Genomic DNA, 18,510 nt, shown 5'->3' on the forward strand with positions numbered 1-18,510 from the left:
AATCTGGGGAAGGTCTGAACTGAGAGGGCGTCTCACATCCTCGTACTGGGGCCCCAGGACAAGCAGCCGGATGTGTGGGGTGTGGAGGGTGGAGAGGGTCCCCAAAACCTTCGACATCCGAACCCCAGATTTGTGACCTTGTTCCTTCCAGGGCAAAGGGGACCCTGCAGACGGTGTAAGTTGTGGATCCCGAGAGGGAAGACCATCCTGGACTATCGGGCTGGCCCTCTGGAATCACAAGGGACCTTATAAAACTGGGACAGGTCCAAGGCAGAAGGGCAAGTGGAAGCGGAGGGGTGGGGTGGGGGGCGGGGCTTGAAGAAGAGGCTGTCTGTAGAGCTCAGGAGGCGGGGACAGCAGGTGCCTCTGCAGCGGGAAAAGGCAAGTGGACACCCCCCACCTCTGAGGCCTCCACAAGAGCCTCTGGGAGGAAAGCCGCCGCTGACCTGTCTCAGAAATCCTGACCCCCAGAGCTGTAACAGAACTAATCTGTGCACGTGTGATCAAAAATTTGTGTCGTCCCCAACTGCCACTCCGTGGTGATGTGGGAAACTCGTACCTGGGGAGGGGACGCCGAGCCGCGGCTCCGGCCTTCAAGCTGGCGGGTGGTTTCCTGTTCCATTTTATTGAATATTAGACCCCATTCTGCCTGTGTGGACAGAGCCACAAAGTGACTGGGATGGAACTAGGAACAGGGCGGGGAACCCGACGCATCAGAACACAGGAAACAAAGTGGGTGCATCCTTCCAGTGCTCCATGGTGGGTCACCGTGGCTCCTTCCGTCCGGGCCACACGGTGGGTTCACATGTTACCAGGGCTGCATGGGTGGGGTAATGGTCCACCGGTGGCCGCTGCACAGGCGACAGCAGATGGCCAATATCCGGGGGTCCAAAAGTGCATCTCGTGCGTCTACACCTCCCATGGGGGGCACGGAGGACACGGGAGCGCGGCTCCTAGCTGCCTGGGAGCCAGTTCCGCCAGTTAAATGCCGAGTTCGAGCCGTGGGTCAGCGTCTTCACGGGAGGGCTCACCAGTTCCCACTTGCCTTCCTCTCGGTTCTCCTCACAGAAGGACATGCCCAGGGAAGGAACCTAGGACGGGGTTTCCGATTGCTTATGAATGTTTTACACCAGGTCAATGGCATTCACGCTCGCTCTAAACCCAACCGACAGGTCCTGCTGGGCCGGGGAGGCGGGCGTGATGGGCCCACACTGGCGTCACTGCCCCAAACACAGCGCCCATGTCTCACACAGCCGTCCTGGGTGGGCACCGTGCCCCCCACCCCCATGCATGAGGAAAATGCCTGCGGACGTTATTGGCTGTCAGGATGGGGGTCCTGTGGGCAGGGGCAGAGGCCGGGACCCTACTAATGTCCTATGGGCACAGGGGCCCGGGGCCCGGGGCCCCCCCACTGCAGAAGCACCTTGCCCCAGAGCTTCGCAGTGTCCAGGCTGAGAAGCCCCAGCGACTGCTTGGGGACTGACCGGCATTCTCAAATTCAGCGTCACGAGAAGATACTGGCATGGTTTTCAGAGCCCAGTGAAGTGAATTAGACCTCAACATCTTCTTCTGCAAAGCGTTTGTGTAGATTTTTGGTTTTAAGGCTTTTTTTGGGTTTGTTTGCATGTTTTGCTTTCCTCTTTCCCCTCCCTTTGGATGCTTAGAAATTCCTCAATGAGAGAAAGTCTGCAGAAATGCCAACATGCGGGGGGATCCCCATGGAGGCTGGTGTTGACACAGGACAACCCTGTCCTGGTTAGACCTGGCGTGTGTGTGTGTGCGCGCGCATGTGGTCTGCGGGCATATGCACGTATGCACTCAGTGCACATATGTGCACGTGGGCATATATGTGAGTGTGTACATATGCGCACACATGTGTGTATGTGTGCATACATGTATGTGTGCACACATGTGTGTATGTGAGTGTACATGTGGGGCAGCACAGTGCCCTGGGTGAGAGGAGGGTTGTGAACAGCCTGTTTCCACCTGTCCTTGACCTGAAGGCCTGTGGTCCCCAGAGCCCCTTGGTAAATGTCTGATACGTGCAGGCAAGTCCAGCCGTTGGGGAGGGAGTGGGGCGGACACCAAAGTGTCAGGGTGAGGAGGTCATGGGAATTTGGAAGTTCAAGGCTAGTGTCTTGAGAAGGGGAGGCCGAGGCTCAGGGGAGTGGGTGGGAATCTGGCCGCGGAGACAGTGGGGTTTTGGAACAGCACCAAACCTGCGGCTCTGTCAGCTACCGGCTGTTGTGTGGGGGGCCGGGAGCCCCAGGACAGCCTGGGAAGGGTGTAGGATCGGGAGCGCACAGCACAGGAGGACAGGGGAGGGAGATGGTGACATCTGCAAGAGCAATGCTTAGGGAAAGGGGGTGCAGGGGCCACCAAGAGAAGCCCCAGGAAACTCCTTCGTCATCTAGCATGGCGGGCAGGCTCAAGCGGTCCACCAGGGGCCCAGGACCCAGAGGGCTTGGGAATGTCTGGGTCACTGTTGGGAAACCCCACCTTGGAGACACTTTGGAGGGGACACATGCGTTCACGCGGGTCCAGAGGAAACTGAACGAGAAGAGAGAAGGGGCATGCAGGTAGAGCTCTCCGACCACCCCCACCGCAAGGGAGGACCGGGCTTGACCGGGCTTTCCCAGGCAGGCAGGGCGGGCTCTGAAAGCCAGGGACTTTGCACAGGCTCAGAGCTGGTGCTGACAGGGGGGTCTTAGGGTCTGCTCCTCTGTGGCCAAGCTGTGGCCGCTCACGGTCCTGTGACAATTTCGCGCCAAGGAACCGGCTCAGGGACCCATCTCCCATCACAGGTATTGTCCACACACTGCACTCCTAGCCTCAAGGTCATTGGTCAACTGATTCATTTGATGCAAAGGCCATGGACGGGCGGCAAGTCTGGCCCTGAGTAGATCTTCCGGGCCAGAGCAGGGGTGGGTTTAAGCCCCCAGTTTGCCTGCCTGGGTTCATCTCACCAATGGATAAAGCTGCCTCTGTGTTGCCGGGTGATGGTCAACAGGTGGGTGCAAGGTACCCACGGTCCTTCTCTACATGTTGGTTACCTGCAAGTGTTTGTAGAGCCCCAGCCCAGTCCCAGTACCCACTGTCCTTCTCTACATGTTGGTTACCTGCAAGTGTTTGCAGAGCCCCAGCCCAGCCCCAGGCACTCAGGCTACAGAGTGTCCTGTGGGGTCCATGGCGGGCTGACTCCAAAGGAAGAGCGTGGGATTCCTTTCTGTCCTCCTGCCCCCCACCCCTTGGCTCCCAGAACAAGCCAGGCCAGCCTTCGTTCTTTCTCTTGGTGTCCACATGGCTTACTCCCCACTGGACCATTTGTCCCCATTACTGAGCTGCATGGCATTACCGTATCTTAGTTTTTGTAATAATAATAATATATAATGATAGTAATGTGGGCAGCAAATGGCCAAAGTTGCCATAATGATGATAAAGATGGTAAACTGCTCCCGTCAGTCCCCGCCCAGGGCTGCCCTGTGCAGAAGAGCAGGTGTGCCCATCCTCAGGAGAACGGGTGGGCAGGGTGGTCCCTGCTGCCCTGGGTGGCCTGGACACCTGTTTCCATTCTGGGAAGGAAGTGTGATGAGCTTGTGGGCTCCGGGGGCTTGACTTCATGGCCTGAAGAGAAAGGGGCAGGCACATACCTTTCTCACTAACTGGGCGAAGTCTCCACTGTGCCGGGGCGGCAGCCCAAGGAGCGGGCGTGTGCAGGAGTCCAGTGCCGAGCCGTGGCTCACAATCAGGATGACGCCCGCTGTAGGGAAAAGCACACTCAGGGTCAGAGAGGGCACGGAGAGCGGCTTCTGCTAGAATGAGTGTCCCCAGCGTTACCAGGGGGAGCCACCTCGAGGTGCACGCAGCCTGAGAGAGCCCAGCCCAGGGAGGAAGCGGCGTGGCAGGTAGCCACGTGTGCCTCGTCCGTGGGGCATCATGTCTACAGTCTGGGGTGGCACCTGCCGCGAGCTTCGGGGATGGGACTGTGCCGTGATCCAGGCCCCCACCTCTTGCAGGATGTTGTGGCAGCTGCCGCCCAGGCTGGGTCTCTTAGCTAGAGAATCATCAGCCGGTTGGCCACCATGAGCCCGCTGATGCCTCTTGCTTCGATAGGAAACTTCCGAGTCCACAGGTGCGGCATGTCTTCTGCCAGCAGCGTGACTGACTCAAGGAAGAAGCACAGCAGGGGAGAGCTGGCCCAGCTGGGCGAGTCTGGGAGGTGCCCTGGCCGGACCCCCCAGACTCCCCTGCAGGAGGGAGGCTGGTGGTGGGCTTCCCCGGAGGGCTACAGCTGACACAGAACAATCCGTTCGCACTGCCTCCTAACATGACTGTCATTCTCCAGCAGGACCAAGGCCCTGATGGAATCCTCCTGTGTTATTTCCTGTTCATTCCACTCGCGCATTCCACCAAAGAGGCCCCAAGGTGGGCCTCATGCCTCCCGGAGCCGCAATGGCCTGACATTTGACGCATCTTTGGTTTCCCAAGTCACGGTGCGGTGGCCAGGTGCCGTCCAGGAGGTGCACGCGCAGCTTGGACTCGGCCTGTGCTCTCAGCACGCGGGCGACTTGGGCGCGCGCGCTCCAGCCCTCAGAGCTTCAGTGTCATGAGCGGTACGTGGCGGTGACGTCACAGACCGCACAGGAAGGTGAGCAGTTAACAGATGACGTCCCTGGAGGGCTCCCTGCCCGGGGACCGGTAGGTGTTGGCTTTCACCCTCCAGTCCACCTGGATTTCTCATTCCTCCTTCGTGGCTTGCCACACAGGCCACCCTCCTGCCTTGCTCACACTCTGCCTCTGGGGCACTGTTTGCCTTCCAGGCACTGCTTGTCCCATGACTCAGTCTCTGCCACACGTGTGGCCCTGTGGACGACGGGCTGTGTTCCTTGCAGTGAACAGCGCATAGATGGTGCTCCGTGGGAGCGGGAGCTGATAAAGCAGATCTCCATCCCCATTTCCGAAGGCCTCACCCCTGTAGGGCCTCCTTAGAAGGGCAGAGCCTCCCACGGCCTCTGAATTTCAGCTCAGAACAGAGGCTTGACATGAACGGCTGGAAAGTGGCGGGCTGAGGAGGGACCTGGTGTGCAGTGGAAGGCTCTGAAGTCATCTTCTGTCCTTCGGTGCTCTGTGGCAGTCAATGTGAGGACAGGGCTTTGGTCCTTGATTAAATGTCACTAAGGTGCAGTTTGCAAAAGTAGCTTCCCAGGAGACCGGCCGGTCGGAATAGGCAACGTAAAGCAGCTTCGTGCCAGCCGTGTCTGGGGGGCTGGGAGGCAAGGTTGGGGCTCTTCCTGCAGGACGCTTGGGAGTGTGTCCCCTTGGGCACCGGGGACTCTCGGGGAGGCCAGCGGCTCAGCTCTTCCCTGAGAGCAGAGATGGTTGTCCCCTGCCCGCATACATCTCCATCCCAGGTCTCTGGGATGAAGGACGAAAGGACCCTGGCCAGGGAGGGGGTCTGCTGGTCCCTTAACACCTCCGGGACTCTTCTTGGTGTAATTCAAAACCCCTAATACTCCAGATGCTGCACACCTTCCCCAGCAGCACTCAAACCCCTTGAGGGTAGACCACGCCTTCCTCACGTAGGTCTCCCCCGCTGTGTCTCACTTGGTGTCTGACACTGCACGGTGTTCCGTGCACCCTCGCTAAGCTATATATTTAAATGCTTAGTTTTTAACTTTTTACTATAGACATGTTCAGAGAAGCCCAAAGAGGCCCCAAGGTGGGCCTCATGCCTCCCGGAGCCGCAATGGCCTGACATTTGTGCTTTGTGCGCCGCTGGAACTCTCCCCTGCCCTCCCCGCTGTCCCTGATGTCGTGGTATTTCAGGCTTTACCCAGGGCGGCCCCTGCCTGTGAGGACTTCCCACCCTCCCACACCCAACCTGCCCCTGTCCCACCTAACAGGACCTACTCAGTCTCTCAGGCATTCCCACATTTGGACTTTTCTAAGGGTATCGGCCGTCTCTGTATAGAGATGTTTGCGCCGATCGGCATTCAAATGTGGCCTGACCTCTGGTCCTCCATCCTTGGTCTCTTGTTTCCCAGGAAGCAGACGTGCATGGCCTGTGGTGACCTGCTGTCCTGGGCCCCATCGGCTCTCAGCCTCAGAATTGGGGGCCCAGGGGAGATGTGTTTATGCACCCCATTCCTGTAGACGCTGCCATAGGACATGCTGGTTGGGGTGGGGGTGGAGGAGGTGGGGGCGTTCTTAGGTTCACGATATTGGCCAGTCTCCACCCCAGGGGTAAGACCCCAACCCCTGGGGGGCTGCCCATCCCCTGGAATGGAGGAAGGGGACAGGGAAGGCACTTACCATCCCGCGGGCAGGCGCTAATAATCCGTCCCACGCTCACCGCACACCTTTCCACGTACTCGTCGTAACTCTCGGCCGGCAGGAGGGAGGCGAGGGGAAATGCAGGCCTAAGGATAGGAGAGAGGACCCTGCCACGCTGGCCTGCTCGCTGTGTGGTCAGCGGGAGAAGGAGAGGCCCTTCCAGGACAGCCCTGCCTCAAGGCTGCTCATGGTCCCCAACCAGCGAAAGGCTGACGTCCAATCTCCGGCAAGTGCCCTCACTCAACACCAGAGGGTTTTGTGATGGTGAAGAGTTGGCCACTGGCAGAGAATGACAAAACTTGTCTCCTTGACCACGCACCCTAGCCAGGCTCCTCCAGCTCTCGAGGCCGACCACTGGGCATCTGTGTCCAACTGTGCAGAGTCAATTTTAGCAAGACTCTTACTAACACGGTGACATGGGCTCCCCCATGATAGCTGAGTGACCCCCGCATGTCCCATTGCCCCAGGTGGTGTCCGGTCACTCTGGCCTGCCTTCAACCAGACGCTGCTAGGACAGTTTATGGAGAATTGCCCACCCTCCTCGCCACTTTCCACCCCCCACTGCTCCCCGACTTGTCCTCGCTGTGTCACAGTGGAGTCCTGTCCTGTTCCCCTGTGACAACCCCCAGTGCAGCAGTCTCCCCAAATCCGTCTTGCTTACTGTCTTTAACAGGTGTCAGGAATACTTCTTGAGCAGGAACTAGAGAAGCGCCGGCCCCGGCAGAACGCGAGAGGACGGGCGTACCTGTACTCCGTGCTGACGTTGAAATTTGCCTCTTTCAGCTCGTCCAGGGTCATGAGAGCCGGGGTGGTTTTGCCGGACTCCCACTTCGTCCACTCGAAGATCCCGGGTTCCACTCTTATCTTGATTCTTTTCTCCAGTTTGAGCTCTGAATCGGAACGCAAACGTTTGTCATCCTCAGAAAACATCCTTAAAAGTTTTTTTCCCCTTTGCAAATACTGTTCTGTGATTACTCATCGCCGTGCTTTTTCTGAGTCAAAAACCACTGGGTGTTTGGGAGGTGACTGAGGCACGGTGATGGCCGTCCGTCGGGAAGGGACCGGGGCTGGGGGGCTCCACCGGCAGCGGGCTCACCCCAGCACTCACTCTGATGGTCCAACACAGCCCTGCAGCCGGACCAGCTCTGGGTCTGGTCCTTGGTCAAGAGCGAGAGCGCACCCCACCGGCCAACCCGATGGTCCCGGGAAGACACGGCCGGTGGAGGAGCGCACTGGTCCCGCAGAGGCCCCATCCCGACAAGCACCCCAGACCGAGCAGAAGGCGAAGGCAGAGGAAGCTGTCTCTTGGAACACCCGGACATCCCCAGCTCGCCTTCCCAAGCACTGTGTCCCTCAGGTAAGAGCACACCTGCGGCAGAAGGCCATCCCTGCGTGTTTTTGTTTGCAAGGGAGCAAATGTCATTCAGCTCAAATGCTCGAAATAAAATCAGTTCCCAAAACGCATTCCAGGTCTGTAGAACCGGTCCCTGTGCCAAAGCACGTGGAGAAAAGGGAGTTACAGGGTCTAACCCGGCTTGTGGCCTCTCACCAGCCCGTGGAGGGCCCGTGTCCACTGTGTGCAGGTCACCTGAAGGAGCAGTGGAAGTACCTCAGTGGGCTTGGCCACTCCGTCTGTGGAGCTATCGGGCAGCCACGGCTCTGTGGGTCACCCTTTGGGAGATGGTCCAGACAGCCACTGACACGGCGTTGAAATTAAGGGCAGCAGGTTAGCATCTCAGATGTTTGTCGGGAAACAGATCGGTCATGTTCCAGGACCCAGGACAAAGGTCGAGTGCCCTCCTTTCTCTGAAGGGACCCAGGGTGTGTGAACTGGCGCCTTTATCAGGCATCATGATAAGAGTAAGGATGTTCTGTGCGTAGATCACAAGTCCCCCAGAGACCACATGGCAGACACTGCTGTTACCCCCACCAGGGACCATTTTGGAGAACTTTTTATCCCGCTTCTCAAGCCCGGCCGTCGTGAGAGCGAGCTGTTCCCCTGCTCCTCTGCGTCTGCACCTGCAGGAAAGCCCTGGGCCCAGTCGGGGCGGGTCTCAGTGTAAACTCCTGCTCTTAGCCTCCGTGGGCCTCGGCTCTTCATGCTGCCCAGCGGCCATCCTCCATCTCCCCGCCGTGACCTGGCCCCTCTCTCTGATGGGCGTGTCATACCGTCCGTGTGTCCCCAGACCTCCAGGAGGCCTTCCCTTTCTCACTTTCAGCTGGTGGCCCTCTGCCTCTGAGAACGTGGAGGCAAGCCCTCCCCCGCCTTGGCACCCTGCTGCGTCTGTGTCCACGTGCTCTGCCCTCCATCCGATCGCTGTGCTCGACCTGTGCTCCCGCACCACGACCTACACCACAGGCCCCCCCACCCCACACAAGGAGGGCAGGGGTCCAGCGGGAGATGCAGAACCAAGGTCCCCACACAGGCTGCCCTTCTTCGGCAGAAGCTGCAAAAGGCCTGCCCGTGGCTTCCTGAGAGACATCAGCCTTCGATGGTGCTGGACAGCTCCCAGGAGCCCATCCCTTTGCCCTGGCAAGAGTCCCGGGCTTGGGACTCAGAAGGGACCACGGCCATTCTCAGCAATCCGGGTTTTTGTTTGCCCCCCCCCCGACTTTTTTTTTTTTTTTTTTTTTTTTTTTACATGCGGTGGACGTAGGCTGAAGGTGGACAGTGTGATGACAGGCTCCTGGCACTCAATTACAATCCTGGCGTTCCAGAAATGTGGGGGGCTCAGTGCATGTTATTGCCTCTTAGAGGGCTGCTCCATGACCATCTTATGACTTCCGTGGCCATTCACTGCCCCTCACCCAATTCTTGACCCGCCCACTTCCCTCTCCCCTTGGAGAACAGCCCTGAGGGCAGGGCTACAAGAACACCTCCCTGCGGTTCTCACCGACCTTCCAGGATGTATCTGGCTGTCTGCACACAGCGGAGGGCCGGGGAGGTGAAGACAGAGGTGACTCTGATGCCACTGTCCAGTAGTGCTTCCCCTGGAAAAGAGCAGGTGCAGAAACGCCTCCTCGTAACTGTGGCCTCTGATGGGTGGCTCAGTACGTGAGGGAGGCAGGGTCTTCAGGGGCCCCGAGATCCCCACCCCTGGGGCACATGCCTGTATCACTCCCTTGAGTGTGGCTGGAAGCCGTGGGGACATGAAATGGCCCTCCTGGGACTGTGCTGTGTCACATGGCAGAAGGGGGTCAGGTGGGCCTGACCTATTCAGGTGAGCCCTTTAAAAGCAGAGATTTTTCTCCAGCTGTCGGAGAAAAGAAGTAAGAGAGATTCAGAGGGGCGGGGATTCGATTGCCTGAGGGGCTCAGTCGGTTAAGGTCTGACTCTTGGTTTCATCTCAGGTGGTGATCTCGCGGGTGTGAGATCGATCCCCACCCACGTCGGGCTCCGCACTGAACACGGAGTCTGCTGAAGATTTTCCCTCTCTCTCTCCCTCTGTCCCCACTTCCCCTCCTGCTCTCTCTCTCTCTCTTTCTCTCTCAAAAGAGTCCTGGAATTCGACATGCAAGAGATTCCTACTGCTGGCTTCAGAGATGGAGGGGACCATGTGGCAGGGAATGTGGGGGGCATGGGAGCTGAGCACGGACCTTTGCAGATAGCCAGCAAGGGAATGAGGGCTTCAGTCCTCCAACCGCAGGGAACAGAATCCCCCCAACAGCCTTTTGGGAGAAACTGGAACTGCTTCCGAGAGGCCCCCAGTGGGCACTTATCCCGGCGGACACCTGGCTTTCGGGCTGTGAGATCCTGAGCAGAGAACCCAGCCTTGCAGTGCCTAAGCTTTGCTTCAGGGAACCGTGAGCTGGCAGGAGGGTGTGGTTTCAAGGTCACGTTGCTGCAGCAACGGGGAACTCAAGCCTACCCGAGACTCCTGGGAGGACAAGCCTGGGAGTCCTGTTGCCTCTCACAAAACTAGACAGCCTGGTCCTTGGGAATGAAGGGGTCTTTTCAGTAGGATATATGCACAGTGCCAAGGCCAGTGAGGCTACAGAAGAAGGTGTCACAGGCTGGACTGTGTCCCCCAAATCATATGCTGGGGTCCCGACCCCCAGGTCCTTGAGTGTGACCTTCCTCGGGCACGGTGCCTTCATAACCATGGCCAAGGTATGCTGGGTCACTGTGTGGGGGGGTCTAGTTCATTCTGACCGGTGTCCGTGTAAAAGGGGGAGTTTGGACCCAGAGACAGTGGGGGACAGAGGGACGTGTCTATGCGCCACGGGGAGGGGCCCGGAACAATGCCTTCATGGCCGCAGGAGGAACTCGGACTTCTGGCTTCCAGAACCGAGAGAGAACGCATCCCTGTTGGAGAAGTCACTCCGTGTTAGCACTTGGTTATGTGGCCGATGGAGCCCTGCCTCAGTGTTCTCCTCAGCAGAGTGGGCGTGTAGCGAGGATAAGCACTGCTGTGATCACGGTAACTGTCCCCACACGTACCTGCCATCCTGGACTGGAATATTCCACACGATGATAAGGGCGGGTCGTTCTCAAAGTCTTTGATTCCGTTTCTCCTTCTGGGCAGACTGTAAGGGAAGTTGAGGTCTGGCCGGTAGTATTTCCCTAAAGCATAATAAGCACCAGGCGTTCAGGTTCCCAACTTAGCGCATCTTTAAAACCCCCAAGAGAGAGACCCGTATCGGAATCGGTGTTATCCCTTAAATTGTCACCAGCTGTGTCTTTTCTGGAATGTGCTCTGTGATGTGGATTCCATTGGAGAGAAGTTGCTGCACGCATTTCCTCAAATACAGAAAACACAGGTTTTCACCTCAGGAAACGTGAGACCCTCTTTGTCTCCTGATGACCTCTCACAAAGGTTCAGTCATGCAATTTTCCTGACTAAGAATGGAGTGTCTCCATTCCTGGCTGAGCTTAACTTGATGGGAATCCCAAGTTGGCACCAATTACAGAGGTGAGATTCTGCGTGTCCCCATAGCTGGCAGTGTGCCATATTGTCTCCGGGGATGGAGGACTCACGGCTAAGTGCTCCTGCATTTTGCATTATTCAGCCAATTGCTGGGGTGCACCTGGAAATCAGGAGGACCCGCGGGGACTCCCCCGACCCTCCATGTAGAGACTGTGAAGAGTTTGACCTTGAGCTCTACGACCTGACAGCCTGGTGCAAATCCTGCCCCTGTGGGTTGCTAACTGTGTGATTAGAGGCAATGGCCTTAATCTGCCTTATCAGTAAAAGGGGGAAATGATAGAGCTGTTACAGTTGAGTCTCCCCGATATCACCCGGGTCCCAGGGCCTGGCTCAGGGTAAGGGTCCAAGTGGCGGGCCGCATCTCCTACCGAATTATCCATCATGCCTGCAGAGCGCATGGCGCCATGTCCAGCCCTCACGTTCTCTCAAGCAGCATCAAACCTCCTGGCTGTCAGCAGGTTCCCACAGCCAAGCTGCCTTTCCTGAAACCTGCTGCACCTGGGGGGCAGGGCCTGTCATATGCCCTGCCGGAGCGTGCCAGCCCAGCCCTGCTCACAGCCTCCCAGCCCTTCACAAACAAGGGAGGCAGCCTGCTACTTTCAATGCCTTGGTTTTCCAGTTCCGTGCACGATTCTCCTGAAAGTTCCCTCCCTGGAATATCCACTGGCAGAGACATTGTTTGAAGGAAGGCCTTTAAATACCAAAATACATTTTGTGTTCCCTGGGAAAAGTGGAATTCGTTTTTTTTGGTTTTTGTTTTTTCCAAGAGAAGATCCATTGACTGTGTTGTCTTCTCAAAGGCATCTGTGGTCATAAAAGGTCGACCTGCTTCCACGTCGGTCCCTTGTCCTTGTTGATGCTCTGTCTGTGCAAGGTGGGGAGCAGAGCTCAGGAGAAGACAAGGATCTGGTGCAACGTTAGGTTCTGGTGCTGAAGAACCTTTCAGACGTGGGGGTGACCTGGCCAACAGCATTGAGAAACGAGGGGCTGCATGAGGTGTGGGCATTTGGCCCAGAAGTGAGCTGAATGAGAAGGGTCAGAGGAGAGGCTGACAGCTCGTTCCCCCAAACACCTCATTGTAACATGATATGCAGAATTCGGACAAATAAGACCATCAGTATTCACTGCAGGCCACTCTGCCTAGTGCAAACAACCACCAGGAGCCTCCTTCAAGCTGGGGCTCTCCAGCACCTTTAAAGTCCTTTCCCCTGTAGGTGACCTGGGCTTTTGTTTGGATGACCAATATCCTTCCTCTTTTCATGATGTCCCATCCCTGGTTTTGGAGCTGGTTGGCTTGGGCTGGTCCTCACACCAACACCGCCACTCACACACTGACATCAGGGGCCATTTCAGTCCGTGGTCTCAGTCATTGTTGTCTTACAAGAACGTTTCTTCTAACTGCTGGTGTGAATGCCAGTCCATCCACAGCCACTGACCATCCTGTGGTTTCTCTCCGGGGTCTCTGATTGATCTTGTTTTATAGAGACAACTACCGCATCCCTTCTGTGGGTCCTGCAGGTATGTTCGGTCATGATGTAATCTGCTCAGAATCTTCCCGGTGTGAGCTGGTCATCTACCAACGGTTTTCCCCAAGCATTTCCCCCTCTTCTCAGCCTGCTGGGCTCCGGGAGGAATTCCAAAAGAGCTCAGCTAGCCCAGGTACTGTGAACCTATATTCATTCAATATCTTCATTTATACAGTTATCTGTGGCTTTGAAATCGTGACGTGCTGGGCTTCCCGTCAAGGGGTGTGCATTGGTACAGATGCGGGTCACTAGTAGAGACTGTTAGTGGGTGGGCTGTGTTTACAAGCCCTGTCCTTAGTTCTTGGCATTCCAGGGGGGCGGTGACCTTGGGGTCCGCAAGATGCATGTTCGAAATACGTCTCCCCGTTGAGCAGCACAGTTAAACATTGTAGGGAAATGACCACAGCAGTGAAGACTCACTCAGAGAGATACAGCAATGAGCCTGCGAGATTGGGTTGTGCCAGCAGCTGAGGGTTCAGGGACCGCATGGCACAGAGACCTCAATCCTCTCGAGTCAATGCTGCTCACCAGCCAACTACCGCGTGTGCGTCCAGAAGAAAGACGACCATCTGCGGGTCACACCAGCCGATTGCTTACTGTTGGCAGCCATTCCTCCACCTCCCACGCAGCATGTGAGGTAAGATACTCCCAGACAGCGAGCACACTCAGGGTATGAGTATACGTCCCACCGAGAAAGACGGTGGGGGCACCCCTCCCACACATACTATCTCTACACAGTCACTCTCGAGAACGGTATCACAAGAGAGCGGGCTCAGGAGGTCGAGGAGGGATGCCATTTGTTAGATCTACCTTCTTTCTGGGCTTCGATTCTGTCAGGATGCTACCTACCATCCGGAGTGGAGCACTGCTGTAGCCACGACTTCCCGAAGATTTGGTCCACTCTCTCCCCATGGCGCACCACCAAAACACTCCTTCTCGCTATCGTGGCCTGAGATGATGGAAGGAAAGACACATGCATTTTTACATCTGCATTCTTAGACTTTCTCAATGGGCACCTCCCCCTGCCATCCCACGGTGGCCTAGAAAACAGATCTCTTTCTTCCTGCCTCAGTGGCTACAGCCCATTTCACCAAAATCATTGCAACAAAAGGAGGTTAGGAATTACAGGTGGAAATCTCTTCAATTTCTAGCAACTTTTTATTTTCTGGGCATTATAACACTACCAAGGAGATGAAAAGCAATAGGAACAGCCCATACCATAGAAAGCACATCAACTTTCCTACCTTTCCATTTCTTCCAAGTCCTTACTCCTGTCCTAGTCCCTCCGGGCAGCTATAACAGAACGCCACAGCCTGGGGGCTCATAACCAACAGACATCTATTTCTTACAGTTCTGAAGCCTGGAAATCTGAGATTGGGGTACCTGCATGAGATTGGGTGAGGGCCCTCTTCTTGGCCAAATTCTTGTTGGGTCCTCATAGGGTAGAAGGGGCATGGGAATCTGTGGGGTCCCTTGCAGAAGGGCACTAATCCCATCATGGGGGTTCCACCCTCCTGACCTAACCACCTCTCAGAGTCCCCACCTCTTAATGCTAGTACATTGGTGCTTGGGATTTCAACATGAATTTTGGGGGGGACACAAACATTCAGACCAGAGCATCCCTCCATAGTTACTTCTTAGGACATTTGCTATATCCACACATTATCATATAATAGATATTACATATTTTCTTTCTATATAGATACTACTGTTAGTATCCTGGGGGCCCAGCATACTGGCAACATGCCTGTCTGACCTTGGGATGCAAGCTTCAGTTCACAGACTCCCCAGCAAGGGAGCTTGGTACCAAGGAACAAACATGGAAAGACAAGTCATAGAAGATGTTGGGATACAGAGCTGACAGTATGTGCCACGGGAGGTGGGCTGGGGGACTTCAGTTTGGACATGGAACTTGGTCATCCCTGGAGCCAAGGTCACAGGGATGGACGGGCCAAGGTCACCGGCATGGATGGGTTACGGTAATCAGGGATGGCTAGGCCAACCTCATCATGGATGGTTGGAATGGGAAGGGCATCCGGGTAGGAGGCAGCTCTAGCTGCCAGTCTGCTCATCCTTGCCCAGCTCCTTTCCCCTAAGTAGAGCCTTTTCTCCCTCTCCCTGTCTTTGGCCTCAAAGCTCTTTGAGGCTGGGCTTAGGGTGAAAGTGAAGAGCTGGTACTTTGTGTGTTTTTGCCACTGAGTGGCATAAGGAAGGGAGGTGGTAAGATGTGGCCTTCCTCAGTGTGGAGTCCCCTCGTGAGCCCCAGACCCGCTCTGACTTTCCCTAAAATCTAGAGAGGAAAATGCAGATACATTGAACCCCCAGCCCCCTGTGGGGGCAGCAAGACCTCCGGACCCAGCCAGTGCTCCTGACCATTCCCTTTCGGATTTGATTCTGCTCACAGGGCGGAGCCGGGAGGGCCTGCCCCTGCTGCCTGCTTCCTCCAACACTTCTCTGAGCTCGTTGGCAGGTTGAAGTGGGACAATGTATCGGGAAGCAGTGAGGAAATGCTGAGAAGGAGGGTGGGCACCAAGGTCACCTGCCTCCCAGGGTTTGTGGGGCCAGCAACCCAGGTAGCTCCTGCCAGACCCTCCTGTCTCTTGAGGAGTCCACAGCCCTCTAGGCGATGTAGACGGTCTGACTGCACTCGGATGTGTGCACGAAAATATGTGTGAGCCTGTGGAAACTTCCAAATCTCCACGTGCAGATTCTTGGTGCCTTGGGGCCAATTCTCCGCAATGGACATAGGATCAAGGCGAAGGAAAGATTATGATGGTCTCTTCCTACAGTGTGCACCTCGGTGGTGCTGGGACGAACGCACCTTGCCAGACAGAGCCCCAAAGGGAAGTTTGCCTCTTTGTCTTGCAGTTGTGAAGGGCGGCTGATGCCTATGGGCACCAGGTTGCCTTTCCCCAGGGGAATGAATTTTACCATAGCTCAGCCCCTGTCCCTGTCAAGGGCTGACCTGCAGGCAGATTGCAGGACACACGTGGGCTCCCAGCTTGAGTCTGCTTCCTGACGATTTCCATTGTCAGTACTGATGCATTGGGTGGAGGTTCTGAACTTAGAGCATTCTCTTCCCTGAGATGCTGAGAGCATTTGAACTTCGAAATGCAGAGCTTTGAGACAGAAATATTGAGATAAAAGGCAAGGTCCTCGGGGACTGGAAAGGCCTCGCTCCTGGGGCCTAGGGGATACCAGGACCACATTGCCTCTTTAAATGTGAGAGGTCCCCGGGCTCCTGTAGCAAAGCATCACCACCTGGGACTTCAAGCAAAAGCCATGCAGTCATGGAGTTTGGAGGCTAGGATTCCAAAATCATGGTGTCAGCAGGGCCGCTGCCTCTGAGCTTTGAGGGAGGGATCCTTCCTGGCTCTCTCAGCTCCCAGGGCCCCAGCAGTCCTTGACCTTGGCGGAGACACTCCAGCCTGCCCTGACACTCACGGGGCCTACTCCTTTGTGTGTCTCTGGTCTCTCCTCTTCCCTGTGGATCAGACACCATGTTTGTCTCTCCTAGGGGCAGCTGTGATTGGATTGAGGGCACATGGGGTATTCTCCATCAAGACCCTTAGCTCAGCCTTAGGGCAAAGATGCTTCTTCCTCATAAGAGAACACTCACAAGTTTCAGGAACCGGGGCTCCTATCTTTGGGGCCAGTTTTCAGCCCACTAGTGTCTGTGTATTGAAGCTGGTACCACAATCTTTTTTTCCTCTACATGGAGGGGTGAGCTCAGACCAGGCGAGAAGGGGCTGGCTCACAGGGGGAGATCTGTGAGGTTTTCACTCATTTAAAGTTGCAGTGAGTTCGGATGTAGGCCGAGCTATGAGCTGACCCTTCCATTCTAGCTGCCTGTCCTCCATCTGGAAAGGGGGGCATGGCCTCAGGGAACCCCATCCCAGTCTGTGCCTGCTCTCCCACTAAGGGGCCCTGTCCAGCCTCTGCTGTGCCTTCCAGAGTCTGGGCAGTCTGGGTAGGGGAGCCCTGTTTTTGTCTGTCTCTGGCTTCTGTCTGGCAGCCGCTCGGCCTACGGTGTTCCCTCCAACTGAAGACCCGTATGACGGGGACGCTCTGTGGCCTTCCCGGGGCCAGCATCTGGTGCTCAGCCCTCGTCTGGACCCAGCGCACCCCAGCCTGGAGGGCGGGTGGCTTCTTGGGGAAGGAGGGTGAGCTTTGGATTTAGGGCGATTGGATCATGAGTTCTGTAGGTCATTCTGTGATTCACCCAATGAGACTTGCAAGCCAGGCCCCGAGCCAGGTGCCGAGGACACAGGGATGAGACAGACATCATGGCCCTGCCCTCTGCCGAGGGACAGACTCTCAGCACTGAGGGCCTGGCCTGCGGTGGGTACCTTGTCCCGTGTGATCCTCCCAAACAACCAAGTTCCGGGATGCTTAGGTGCCTGATTATCCCCTACAAGCTTCCTACCCTCCATGAGTCTCAGTCTTCAGTCTGTGAAATGGGGACTAACATCTCCCATATGGTTGGAGGTGGCTACACTGAAATCCTAATGTGCTGTGGGGGCACGGGACCCAGGACGTGGAGGGACCCCTTAGGAAACGACGTGGTCAGAGAGGCACCTCCCCTGAGGTGGGAAGGGGTCAAGGGCTAGTTGCAGGAGTTGCCCTGCCCCCTGGGGGTTCCTGCATAAGGAACCTGAGCGCCAGGCTGCCCACTACCCAGATGGCGCCAGGGACACCATGTCACTTGTTTGCTTTGAGGGAGGGGCTGTCTGCTTCATGGAGGCCCTGCAGGCAGCCTTTCCTCCTGGACATGCCCCACATAGGTGGCAGGGCTCATGTGTCCCTGCTGTGCCCCAGAGCCTGGCCATGTGGCTGCCGGCCTTCCGAGTTACCAAGGACCAGCCCCCTTCTCTCCCCCAGTACCGACTTGAAAGACCCCCATCTTTGGGGCTCTGGGGCAGGTGACTTCTTCAGGGCCACACAGCGTGCTGATGAAACAATTGACATAAGAGTCTGGGATTCTGGGCAGGGCTGTGTCCCCACATCTTCCCTGCCCCTTGTTCTGGTGCCATGATCCACTGAGTTACAGACATGTGCTGCGCATTCCTGTGACATCCAGAAGGCTGCCTTCAGGAGCTCACAGTCTGGCTCACAGTTATGGGGGGATCCACCCCTCTGCCCCGGGGTGGATGGAGCAGCAGGGTCAATGTCTCTGCACTACAGGGCAGAGTGTGTCACAGAGACACCCGGGTCTGTAGCTGTACTGAGGGCCCAAGACTACCATGGAGTTAATAGAAAGTGTGGCTTCCCTTCGCTCATCTTATAAAACAGAGAATTCTGTCACCTGTAAAGCCTGGATGCTGCTGATGTCCCTTGATGTCTGTGAAGGGTGGGGTTCCCCGTTTCGCCGGCTGCTGGCCTCACCGTCCTTTCTGGACATCAGGTCCATAGCCAGGCTGAAGGTGTAAGTCCTGCGGGAGAAGAAACAAGTATGCTCTTGCCATGCAGACACGGGGAAGCAGCTGTCTGCATCTGGTCATGCATATGCGTGGGGACGTGCATGACAGGATGGGCAGGGAAGGTCAAGGATGAAACAACTGGGTGTTCAAAGAGCCCAGGGCTCAGCACATAACAAATCCTGAGTAAATCCCCTTATGGGCTGAACTGTGTCCCCTCGACATTTACAGTCCTGACCCCCCGCATCTCAGAGTACGACTCTATTGGAAACAGGGTTTTTAAAGAAGTAAATAAGGTAAAATGAG

General features: G+C 56.3%; 1 protein-coding gene across 2 annotated transcripts in view; it reads right to left on the reverse strand.

Moving 5' to 3' along the window:
* Positions 1-805: 805 nt before the first annotated feature.
* Positions 806-18,510, reverse strand: part of UBASH3A (ubiquitin associated and SH3 domain containing A) — a 36,213-nt gene continuing 18,508 nt past the window's right edge. The window contains exons 7-14 of one of the 2 annotated variants that reach the window (XM_032865283.1): positions 18,093-18,219; positions 13,637-13,736; positions 10,775-10,897; positions 9,232-9,324; positions 7,079-7,223; positions 6,313-6,419; positions 3,651-3,760; positions 806-1,091 (exon numbers count right to left, since the gene is read on the reverse strand). In XM_032865283.1, the coding sequence (XP_032721174.1) occupies positions 954-1,091; positions 3,651-3,760; positions 6,313-6,419; positions 7,079-7,223; positions 9,232-9,324; positions 10,775-10,897; positions 13,637-13,736; positions 18,093-18,219 (943 nt within the window). In that variant the 3' untranslated portion in view covers positions 806-953. The remainder of the gene's footprint in view (positions 1,092-3,650; positions 3,761-6,312; positions 6,420-7,078; positions 7,224-9,231; positions 9,325-10,774; positions 10,898-13,636; positions 13,737-18,092; positions 18,220-18,510) is intronic. The other variant, XM_032865284.1, reaches the window with a different exon arrangement.

The sequence above is a fragment of the Lontra canadensis genome, unplaced genomic scaffold (genome assembly GCF_010015895.1).
Source record: "Lontra canadensis isolate GAN:19392208 unplaced genomic scaffold, GSC_riverotter_1.0 scaffold29, whole genome shotgun sequence".
Lineage (NCBI taxonomy): Eukaryota > Metazoa > Chordata > Mammalia > Carnivora > Mustelidae > Lontra > Lontra canadensis.